General features: G+C 45.1%; 1 protein-coding gene across 1 annotated transcript in view; it reads right to left on the reverse strand.

The window, feature by feature from the left end:
- The window catches only part of AXL (AXL receptor tyrosine kinase), a 125,454-nt gene that overhangs the window by 72,263 nt on the left and 40,366 nt on the right, over positions 1–12,825 (reverse strand). The window contains exons 2-4 of the mRNA XM_075323553.1: positions 10,915–11,119; positions 7,099–7,199; positions 6,338–6,520 (exon numbers count right to left, since the gene is read on the reverse strand). Coding sequence (XP_075179668.1) covers positions 6,338–6,520; positions 7,099–7,199; positions 10,915–11,119 — 489 coding nt within the window. The remainder of the gene's footprint in view (positions 1–6,337; positions 6,521–7,098; positions 7,200–10,914; positions 11,120–12,825) is intronic.

Below are 12,825 nucleotides of genomic sequence, written 5' to 3' on the forward strand. Positions count from 1 at the left end.
AGGCAACGGGTATCGGGCGATCCTTCCACGCCGTGCGTGCTATGCGCTGGAGGGGCTGGTGCCCATGTCCTTTCACCCCGAGCTGGGTGAGGAGGACGAAGATACCGAGTAGGGCGAGGGATGCCCGCAGCACCGTCCCCGTTGGGACCACCTGTTTGTTTGAAAAGTTTGAAAGTTTTGCCAATAATGAAAATGATCACACCGAAGAAGTAACCTGATTTGTTTGTTGATTTGCAACCAGCAGGAGCCGGCACCGTTGTCCCCGTGGGGACCGTTAAAAGTTAATGCATGGGAACTAGCCATGGACAAGCCCGTGAACTTTGCAGGGCAACCACAAACGTTAGTGGCTTGTAAATATGTTGGGTACCGTTACCGTTTCGCAATGCCGCCTCCGGAGAGGCAGGTTGGAGGGAGGGCCCTGAGCAGAGCAGGCCAGGGCCCAGCCACCAAAGGAACCGGTGGCTACCCTCTGGAGGGAAGGACAGATCCCGCTCGGGTACCGTGTGCTGGACTGTGGGTCAAGGGGTGCTGCCTGGGTTTTAGGGGCAGCATCAGGGCCAGGTTACTTGGGTGGGAGAGAGCGGAAACCGTGACCGTATACCGTTGAAACGTTAAAAGTAAAATGTGCCTCCCGTCTTGGGAAGAGTTTATTAAAAATGTTATGCATGTTTGTTTAACCCTGTTATCCCCTTTTTACAGAAAAATAAAACCGGTGTAGGACGGCAGCCCGCGGACGGTCTGCATTTTGCTAAGGGGAAATGTGTCGCCCTGGGCAAGCCAGGGGACACAGGTCACAACACCACCACACCCCACACTCCAGGTAGGCACATCTGCTAACCAGAAATCCTTGTTGCCTTCCTCCAGGAGTCTGATGATGCACACCAGGGGGTGGGCCAGGCGGTTGGCTCCGCCCACCGAGGAGCTCACAACTCTGGAGGCGGGAAAACCAGGCAGTTAGCCCCGGGCAGGGGAAGAGTGAAGTCCAGTGAAGGGCTAGAGTAAACAACCAAGAAGTGAAAGTGGAGGAAAGAAAAGGAGTAAAGGAGGAAAGCAAGAAGTGGTGACAGAGCAGAGAGTGTGCAAGCCTGAGAGCCCAGCTTTGTGTAGGGCTAGAACAGCAAGGTCAGCGACGGCGGTGACTGTTCGGAGGGGGACCGTTTGGAAGTTCCTGGAAGGACCCCGTTGGCTGTGTGCCCGGTGGTCTGGAGCAGTGTTCCGAAGGACAGTCAGCACCAGGGCAGGGGGGCCTCTCGGACCCCGGCAAGGCTAGGAGTCGCCAAATTTGCCGAATCCGTCAGTGAAGGGGACGTAGATCCCCCAGCAACCAAGTCCCGATTGACGGCAACAGCCCGACCATTACAGGGGAGACACCGCCACCGCCAGGGCACCAGTTTCCCCAGGGCCAGCGCCTGTGGGCAAAGTGTAGAGCTCCTCCGGGCCAGATTGCAGTCGGGGAGCGGGTAACCGGAGGGAATCCACTGCTACCATCAGTCAACACAGGTGCAAGGAAGAGAGACATCACCGTCACCTACCGGGAGTGCAGGTGCAGCCGTCTGTGGGACCGTCCTACCAGCCGTTTGGTTTACCGTACAAACTGTGTCCAAGTCTCAGGCTGAGTGAGTACCACAGTGCCGCAAGGCACAGCGCTGTCCCCGCGTCCCTGCGCCCTCCAGGCCCTACACTTTACATCTCTTCACTGGGTCCCGGGATCACCAACCCCTACCCACGGAGGGGCAACACAACACCTGGCTTCTCCGCATCACCATCCCCGGGACCCCCACACTGAGCAGCGGTGGTACAATCACCACAACCGTGGGTGGCGTCACGAACTATAACCATCCCCTCACCCAACAAACACCCCCCTTTCACTCACGGGCGAGGAGTGTCGCTCGAGAAACCCCGGGATCCGGCCTACAGCTCGAGCCACCAGGAGCAGCTGCCGGACCCGAGCAGAAGGGGTGAGCGCGGTGTGCTGACACCCTCCTCCCCGCCCGCGACACTTAGTCAACCCAACTTAGCTCTAAAGAAGACACAGAGAGAAAACATACAGGGAAAGTATATGAACAACTTATCTCCAGGATAATTCAAGGAGAGGTACAGCACGAACAACAATGTTTCTTTAGATGGATACAAGACGACTGCTTGCATCCAAGGCCTGTAAATGTTTCTAAGGCCGGGATCACATTCTTGTTATCTGCGCTGGGCACTTACGTTGGGGTGTCCATGTAAATCCGCCCAAAATGTCATTCAAATAAATCCCCCAACGAAACCACTCACTCTAATGAGGCAGATGGAGACACTTTGGACTCTGTTTGGCGTCTGTTTTGCTGCTGTCCATCTTTTTTGGCGTGCACAGAATAGTGGTCATTTACACTTAGCTCATGCTAGGTATGGGGAAGGACCACGTGTACAGCGACAGGGAAGGGAAATCCTGTTTCTAGGCAATGGGGAGATTGTGACCTCTGATCAAACGTACCGCTGGCCCTTGGCTCCTCTGATCACCCTAGATAGGTTCCGCACCTATGCGCCGAGCAGGATAGCTGACCCTAACTGACCCTAGAACTGGGCCCTAGGTAGGGAATGGATGGGATGAGCACTTAGTCAACTCCACTAGGCTCGAAAGAAGACACAGGGAGTACACATAGCAGGAAAATATATGAACAACTTAACTCCAGGATGACTCTAGGAGAGGTACAGCAATAAATAACAATGTTTCTTTAGATGTATACAAGCCGACTGCTTGCATCCAAGGCCTGTATAGATTTTTAACTCTATTACCAGCAAAGACCAAGGGTGAATGAGAGTATTTAAGGACACAAAGGGAAGTACTGATGATTCACAGCTGAAAGGTGAAGAAATCCACAGGGTCCTAAAAGTAAGTGGACTAACCCCAAGCAGAGAAGAAGAGAATGTCAGGGAACAGTTTGTGCATCCAAACACTGCGACCTTCTACAGCCGGACACCACAGGATTATTCGACACATCCGTGACAACTAGATCATTCATTTGGGTATTACTGTAGAAACAACAATATGTTCCTCACCATCCAGATTCCACTGTGCCCCTTTCAGAAGTTCTACCTTGATGGGGATATGGACGGCATGTACGCTTTGGGTTAAAACAGGTGTTCCAATCACAATCTCAAGATTTTTGATACAGTACATAGATGATTTTTTTTTGGAGTCCCACCACTGACCCCTAAAAATCACTAGAACAGGGATCTCAATTAAAATAACCCTTATAATGTTGGTGGGTCCGGCCAACAATTTAATGTATTGGTGTCCATGATAGAACCACGAGGGCAGATATCTGGGGAGCCTAGACTTAGGATATTGGATTTTGGTATGCTTGATCCTTTTGAGATAGCTAAATGTCAAAGATTTCTGTCAATATAGCACGTGTATAACAAAAAAAAGAACAGTTTTTGGCATCTACCAATGTTTTTGGTCACGGTCCATAATACTCCAAAAAATGTCCATCTATGGAGCTGATAGTCTCTTGCCGAACATCTGATGTCTTGTAAAAATTAACAGGACAGGTTGGAATTTTCTGTTGCTTTCATCTAAGATAAACTACATCTCTGCAAAGGTTTAGGTCTACAGAATTAAGGAGCAATTTTGCAGAGGAGTAGCCCATGTGGACCACAACTGTTCACGTCAAGTATAATCGTCATCATAAGACACTGAGTGGTTTGCATCTTAAAATAATTAGCCTTGAAAACTCGGTAAACAATCGTCGGAGTCAAAAGAACAATGTTGCAGTCTGCACCTAGACATCTGAGCTCATCTGGAAGAAGGTCAAACATCTTTCAACACATCTGACATACACGAGCCGTAATTATAGGACTTGTACAAATCCAACCGAGGTGCAAAATTTATGACACATTTTCTTTTTAATCTCTGATTACAAAATAAAATGTTCTTATTTGGAAAAAGTAACCATCAGAAGCCCGAAGTCACGACCTTGGTGAGTAGTAGGATCTGAAGAATTTTACAAGTAGCAGACAAAGCTTTTTGTCGTGGGTGGAATGTCAAGGAAATTTATTTTGAAATGATCAGATCTCGGAGAACAACTTATTCTGATCACAAAGTTCTTGGAGGAGACACCCTTATTTTTTGGACTAGTAACAATTTTGATTCTTACAGCAATGAAATCTTGGATGAAATGTAGTAGCAGTAAGTCCCAAACTTCACTGAGCCATGGTGGCTAGAGTAGGTGCAAAGGTGGCTACGTAGCACTTAGACTGTAGGCCTCCCGAGCCCCAACTGCTCAAGAGATTCAGAGGGACAGTCCCAGACTTGGTGTGCTGTCCTCTCCTGTTGTCATGGGAAGTTGCTGGCAGACCATTGACTTGTGCCATCTAAGACTTGGCACAGTCGATGCAATGGCTATGTGATTCTTTTTTTTATTATTTCCCGATGCGGTGGGGTTGAGGGACATCATACTGAAGTGGAAAGAGCGTACAGTGTAACATCATATTGTGTGTGAAGGGGCATCATACTGTATATGGCTATCATGATGTGTGGGGGCACTGGAGGAAGCACCATGTGTGGGGAGCTCTGAGGATGCATCATACTGTGTGTGGGGCACTGATAACATTATAGTTTAGGGGCACTGTTGAGCATCATTGAAGGTATTGTAGTGGGTATCATTTTGTTTGGGGGCACTGTTGAGCATCATTGAAGGTATTGTAGGGGGTATCATTTTGTCTGGGGGCACTGTTGGGCATCATTGAAGGTACTGTGAGGGGTACTGTTGGGCATCATTGAAGGTATTGTCAGGAGTACTGTTGTGCATCATTGAAGCATTTTGTCTAGGGGGCACTGTTGGGCATCATTGAAGGTATTGTGGGAGGTACTTTTGGGCATCATTGAAGGTATTGTGGGGGTACTGTTGGGCATCATTGAAGGTACTGTGAGGGGTACTGTTGGGCATAATTGAAGGTACTGTCAGGAGTACTGTTGTGCATCATTGAAGCATTTTGTCTGGGGGGCACTGTTAGGCATCATTGAAGGTATTGTGGGAGGTACTCTTGGGCATCATTGAAGGTATTGTGGGAGTACTGTTGTGCATCATTGAAGCATTTTGTCTGGGGGGGCACTGTTGGTCATCATTGAAGGTATTGTTCGGGGCACTGTTGGGCAGCATTGAAGGTATTGTAGGGGGTATCATTTTGTCTTGGGGGCACTATTGGGCATCATTGAACATATTGTGCGGGGTACTGCTGGGCATCATTGAATATATTATAGGGGTACTGTTAGGCATCATTGAATGTATTGTGGGAAGTACTGTTGGGCATCATTGAAGGTATTGTGGGGGGTACTGTTGTGCATCATTGAAGCATTTTGTCTGGGGGGCACTGTTGGGCATGATTGAAGGTATTGTTCAGGGCACTGTTGGACATCATTGAAGTTATTGTAGGGGGTATCATTTTGTCTGGGGGGCACTGTTGGGCATCATTGAAGGAATTGTTTGGGGCACTGTTGGGCATCATTGAAGGTATTGTAACGGGTATCATCTTGTCTGGGGGGCACTGTCGGGCATCATTGAAGATATTGTGGTGGTACTGTTGGGCATCATTGAAGGTATTATGGGAGGTACTATTAGTCATCATTGAAGGAAATGTGGGAGGTATCATTTTGTTGGTGGCACAGTGAGGATATCATACTGTGGAAGGCATCATGTATGGAGAAAAATCATTCTATGTGTGGAGGGCATCATGATGTGGGGGCATCAAACTCTGTGGAGGGCATCATTATTCTGTAATGAGGCACTGATAAGGCATCATGTGTTTGAGATACACTGTGAAGTCGTGTTAGAGAGGCACTGTGGGGGCATCATAATGAATTAGAGGGGCACTAAGGGGGCATCCTTGTGTAAGGGGGTATCATACTGATTAGAGGGTCATTTTCAGGGCTTCATACCAAATGAGGGCCATAATATGGAAATGAGTATCCAATGGTATGGGAACAGCAAGGAACGTCTCTAAGGCTACTAAACAGGACTGGGCAAGGTCAGGGTTGAGATTTAGTGTCCCTCTGTCCTATCTTGAAACGTTTGGAGCTAAGAAGGTTGTCAAAAAATTCTTCTGGCATATAGGAAGACAGTAGGAACATGCACGTTTGGTGGAGGACTCTTAGGACTCTGAAGGCTTTTCATTACACTTCTATATTAAGCAGTCCATAGGGAACCAGGGGGGTACAATGGCTTTGGCGGATTATGAATGTGACCAAACCCATAAAAACCTCACATACAGCCTTCATATTTGAACCAAGCTCAACAACTATAGAAAAAATGCATCTAAAGATGCTCACAAGTCCTTTACATAGGTCCCTTACCTTTAATTTGTAGCAAGGAAGGTGTGGAGGCCAGCTCATCTACCAGGGAGTTCAGAGGTTGACCATCTTGTAGCCATATCACGAATACAGGACCAGGAGCACCATGAGCATCACAGCTGAGGTTGAAGGCCACATTTGCGTAGATATGCATGTCCTGTGGTTCATTGGTGAAGATTGGCAGACCTGAACATAATAATATATAAAAATACATTAATATTTTGTGGCCATAATGATATTGAGGCTCACGTATCTTAGACAAGGAGTTTTAAGCGATGAGAACATCGAAGACACAAAAGATGAGAATATTCTTAAGCAGTAGCTACCGTTATGTCAGCCATCTTTCCATGTTGGGCTGACTCATTCTGACCAGGAATGTAATAGCATGAGTAATACAAATATTTAACTGTGAAGTGGTATGAGGATGAATATTCCATGTAGATCTGAGGATGTGAAGAATGCGGAGAAAAACCATGATCCTGTACAACAATTTAGGTCTGGCTGCTTGGTAACGTCTTTATTTTTTTGTAATACATCTTAAGATTTTGAATTTACATTACTTCAAAATTTGAAGAATCTTATATACTTCCTGTGTAATACCTCATTTCTCCTGCGGGGGAGCTGTAGGGAAATGAAACACTTCGTAATCTGGGTTCCTCTACTTTACACATGCAATGTATTCTATAGTTTGCTTATCCTCAGAGAGATTGGTCAAAGCGGATGCAATAAAGCTAATTAGGAATTAATTTACACGAATGTCTCACCTTGTAATTGAAGAAAAGCCAAATCAGATAAGATTTTTTCATTCTCGCCCTCAACGGCGCATTGATACCAACCGGAGTCCGACAATTGTAATGAATGGATCCTAAAAAGGGATGGAAAGGGGCAATTTAATTTAGTTGAAGATTAGTTAAGGTGAAGCCAGAAATAAATATTAGGATTTTTTTTGTAAATTATACACACTTCCAGACTAGCTAACACTTAGAATATTAAGGAGTAACCATCACTTTAACCCCCCCTAAATTAAGTAAAATTAAGCAACTTTGTAATATATCTTATTAGAGAAATCCCCTTCTTTCTCCTCCATTATTAACAATTCAAGGGTGAAATCTGTCCTCAGTGAATACAGATATTCACATCACTGAGTTAGGAGATGACAGTTGGTGCTCATAATGTTCTATGGAGAACATCAGCAGAATGTCTGTGTCTGCCTGTAGCTCCTCCCTCCTCCATAGAACCTTATGAGCACCAACTGTTATCTCCTATCACAGTAATGGAAATTCTGTCTTCACTGAAGTGACCTCAGTGACCTATTTCTGGGGAGGAGGAGGCGAGCAGCAGGGCAGAGGAGAACAAATGGGGAAGAAGAGAAATCATCCATCAGTCATATGTGTGTGTTCATGATTCATATGGGCGCACCGGAAAGGATAAAATAGAACAATAGGCATCATTTCTTGTATTTTTCCTTTTCCTTCCACTTTCTAATATAACCTTTTGCCCTACACTGAGATTTCTATGAAATGAATGTGCTACAGCTGACTCATTACATTCACGTTTACATCGATGAAATTACTCGCAGCTGGACATGTTCCGTCTGCATTCCTCCATTATACACACTGCAAGATACAACGCATGGAGATATCTGGAGCGTTACATAACCCTGATGGTCTCCGAAATTAGGATATGTTAACTATTGCTTCTCTGTGCTGAGCTATCTATCTATCTATCTATCTATCTATCTATCTATCTATCTATCTATCTATCTATCTATCTATCTATCTATCCCTCTATCTATCTATCTATCCCTCTATCTATCTATCCCTCTATCTATCCCTCTATCTCTCTATCTATCTATCTATCTATCTATCTATCTATCCCTCTATCTATCTATCTATCTATCTATCCCTCTATCTATCTATCCCTCTGTCTATCTATCCCTCTATCTATCCCTCTATCTATCTATCTATCCCTCTATTATCTATCTATCCCTCTATCTATCTATCTATCTATCAATCTATCTATCCCTCTATTATCTATCTATCTATCTATCTATCTATCTATCTATCTATCTATCTATCCCTCTATCTATTTATCTATCTATCTATCATCTATCCATCTATCTATCCCTCTATCTATCTATCTATCTATCTATCCCTCTATCTATCTATCCCTCTATCTATCTATCCCTCTATCTATGTATCCCTCTATCTATCTATCATTTTTCTACCTATCCATCTATCATCTATTTAACTACCTATCTATCTTGCATCTTTCTATTATCTATCTATCATCTACTTATCTATCATGTTTCTATCCCTCTATCTATCTATCTATCTATCTATCTATCTATCCCTCTATCTATCTATCTATCTATCTATCTATCTATCTATCTATCTATCCCTCTATCTATCATCTACTTATCTATCATGTTTCTATCCCTCTATCTATCTATCTATCTATCTATCTATCTATCTATCTATCCCTCTATCTATCTATTTATCTATCATGTTTCTATTTATCTATCCATCCATCTGTCATCTATCTATCTATCTATCTATCATGTTTTTATCTATTTATCCATCTGTCATCTATCTATATATCATCTGTCATGCTAGGTACAGGAAAGTATCAAGCGAATGGCGAAGGGGAAGGGAAAGGGAAGATTGTGACCCCTGACCAAACCTACTGCTGGTCCCTGGGGTCCCTCACCACCCTAGATAGGTTCTGCACCTATGTGCTGAGCCGGATACCTGACCCTAGAGCTGGGCCCTAAATAGGGAATGGGTGGGATGAGTCCTTCATCAACCCCACTAAACACTCTATGAACTACTTATCCACTGGTCTCAGTAATTCAGCAAAGTTACAGCAACAATACCACAGATGAGTGCAAGCCGCCTACTTGCATCCAGAGTTTAAATAAACTGAATAATAAGACCAACACAAGTGCAGGGAAGATGGGGGTATTTAAACACAAGGGGAAATACAGAATATTAGCAGCTGAAGGGAAGAGGAGCTCCGCTGGGTCCTAAAGGGAAAAGGATAAAAACTCAGCAGCGGAGACACCTAGTACACTGAATACTGGCAGGAATAATAGAAAGTCAGCGAGCATTTTGCGCAGCCAAACACTGTGACCTTGTATTGCCAGACACTAGAGTACTGTCTGTCACACTGTGACACTATTATCTATCTATCTATCTATCTATCTATCTATCTATCTATCTATCTATCTATCTCTTTATTCATCCATCCATCCATCCATCCATATGACTATCAATAAAAATATAAAAGCAGCACTTTTCTACACAAATATGAATGCAAAGCCTTCAAGGTTATCACCAATTTACCATACATATAACAAATGTCCCAAAAATTTGGGCATGACACGAATGGCATGAATATCATATGTTAAAATAATGGACTTTGATTCACCCATGCAACATTTCAGCTCAAAATGGCGGCTTTGAGGCTCAAAGGCTTTAGAAAGTCTCTGCCACTTTGAGCCGAAATGTCCCATGGGCGAATCAAAATCCATTGTTTCATCATCTGATGTTGGGAGCGCTGCCCTCATTTTTTTAAGTTATGTCCCTACAAAAAAAAAAAAACAAAACAGAAAAGTTTACGCCATGAACCGAAATGTCACCAATAAAGTCCAATAACTTTTCACTTTACTTTTTGGAGTACTGTCTCCATTTTTTTGTATATTTGGGAGGTTGGCTAATTGCCTGGGAGGCTTGGCACAGGTATATTGAGTGTAAGGCGGGCGCCGCTTTATTCTATTAGTTTTGTCTGTATATACTGAGGGTGGTCCAAAAGTAGGTGGACACTGTGTGTAATAGGGTTATCAAACATGGTGTAAAGTGAAACTGACTCAGTTGCCCTTAGCAACCAATCAGATTCCACTTTTCATTCTTCACAGACTCTTTGGAAAATGAAAGGTGGAATCTGATTGGTTGCTAAGGGCAACTGAGTCAGTTTCACTTTACACCATGTTTGATAACCCTATTACACATACTGTCCACCTACTTTTGGACCACCCTGTATATCCATCTATCTCTGAAACGTTGAAGTTGCCAATAAAATCAATGGCAGAAATACCTCTTGGCTCCGAGGGGTGGAATGGCCTCTCTGCAACGGTATAAGCCCCAATACACATTAGACTAATGTCAGCCGAACCCCACCCCCTCCCCGAAATGGATGGGTTGGGAGGTCACTCTAATGTGTATGGAAGCCCCAGGGAGATGTTGATCGGGCATGTCTGATTTCAGACTGCCATTGCCTTGTTTTCCTGGAGATAAGCCACCGGCAGATGTGTCAGACATTGACTTTGTCATAGAGAGTACAGGAGCACTCTTTCATCTGACGGCTGACATGATTGTCGGATGATCTTTCGGCCAATAGTCATCTAATGTGTATGGCCGGCTTGAGACTATGGAGCACAAACCAGCAAAGCATGTGACCGGAGTAGAAGCGTCTTGCATGTCTTGTATGTTGCCTGTGAGGGGCTCATGTGTTCCATTACGACCAACACTTTTATTTTCCAGATCATAAAAGTTGGTTTGGTCTTCAAGCTTTCCACTCACCTAAGTTCACTGATGACCAACCAGGTGTCATCGTCTTGTGGCATCTGGATCTGATTGATATCGGTGTACGCTAAAGCTTCTTCATCCTTCAACCATTCCACGTCTGGTATATCGGCATCACCGCTCACCGTCAGGACGCAACGCAGAACAATGTCCTTCCCCAGAGAGGAGGTGATGTTGACTGGGTCCATTGTGAAGTCAATGCCTAGGAGAACAAACACAAGGTTAGAGGAACCCAATGCAATACTAACCTAATATTTCCCAAATGTCCACTTAACATATAAACATACATTATATACAAATACACTTTTTGGTTTCAGTGTGCATAAATGGCACATAATCGACCCTCCCTGATCCTTTTTAACGTCTTATGAAGTTCACCGCTATTTGTTTCTCCCTTTCTTCTGGAGTTGTCTGAGTCGTAGCCGATGTGTCAACCAGTCAATGTGTATAGGGACCTCCTAACTCTCCCCTATGACTGCATAGCTGGATCGCAACATGCCTGATCCTGTTTATCTATCTGGAAATAAGGTGACGCCAGAGAGGACGGAGATCGCGGCAGCCATATCTTCTGACTTTTCTGACTCCCCCATACCTATGAGCGCTCAGCTTGGCCAAGCTTTCATATGTTTTCCATGGGAAAAGAGGATAAAGCAGCTGCCATACTTCTTGTAGTTTTCCATTGAAGACAAAAGGATCGTCCATTGAAATGTCAATGGCCATATCCTTCTTTCCCCCAGATTTGGGGGTTATTCATAAAAATCAGGTGGTCAGCTGGTCCCCAACTAACATCTGTGTATGTAGGTCTTTGCTCCTCTCTTATATTTAAGAATATATGAATGCTCAGCTGAGCGAAATCTGCATGTCATCAGCACGTGAGACCAGACCTCTTCTATAGTCTTCTTAGTAACAGACTATAAATGAGCCAAATCCATAGTCTGATCCTTCAGATATTTACCATTCCCCTCTATACTGTCTGCATTTGTATTCTTAAAGGGAATCTGTCACCAAGTTTTTGCAATGTAATCTCACAGCAGCGTGATATAGGGGCTGAGACCCTGATTCAAAAGATGTGTCACTTAGCTTCATGGGTGCAGCAGTTGTGATACAATTGTGACGCCCTGGGCAAGCCAGGGGTCACAGGTCACAACACCACACGCACCCCACATTCCCTGCAGGTACACCTAAGTCAAACAGAAATCCTTGTTGCCTTCCTCCAGGAGCTGGTGTCCACACCAGGGGGTGGGCCAGGCGGTTGGCTCCGCTCACCGAGGAGTTCACAGCTCTGGAGGCGGGAAAACCAGGCAGATAGAGTTGAGAGTTAAAAGTAAAAGGAGGAAAGTGAGAGTAGTGACAGCAAGAAGCCTGAAGTTAGTCCGGGTGTGTGTCTCGGACTGAGACAGCAAGGTTGGCAGACGGCGGTGACCGTCTGCAGGCGAGACTGATTGGAGGTTGCCGAAAGGACCGTGGACGGGTGGTGACCCGGCGGTACCGGAGCGGTATACGAAGATTAGTCAGCACCAGGGCAGGGGCCTTTCGGATCCCGGCAAGGCTAGGAGTCGCCATAATTTGCCAAATCCGTCAGTGAAGGGGACGACTGTCTCTCAACAACTAAGTCCCGATGTGAATGCCCACCTGCCCGAGGAGCACCACTGTGGAGAGAGGGGGTGGTTCGCCCTAGATGCAAAACTGAGGGGCAGCCAGGAGAGCCGAGTGAGTTCTGCACCCCCTCCTTCGGATGAAGCAGAATATCCGGAGTAATGTCAGCGGAGCACCGTTGTCCAGTCCCCGTTGGGACCACCACTGAGTTTTGTTTGCAAGTTATAACATGATGATAAGCAAGATGATTACCGAACAGTTACCTGATTCACCGTGATTTGGAAAACCGGCCGTTGCCGGCACCGTTGTCCC

The sequence above is a fragment of the Anomaloglossus baeobatrachus genome, chromosome 9 (genome assembly GCF_048569485.1).
Source record: "Anomaloglossus baeobatrachus isolate aAnoBae1 chromosome 9, aAnoBae1.hap1, whole genome shotgun sequence".
Taxonomy (NCBI): Eukaryota; Metazoa; Chordata; class Amphibia; order Anura; family Aromobatidae; genus Anomaloglossus; species Anomaloglossus baeobatrachus.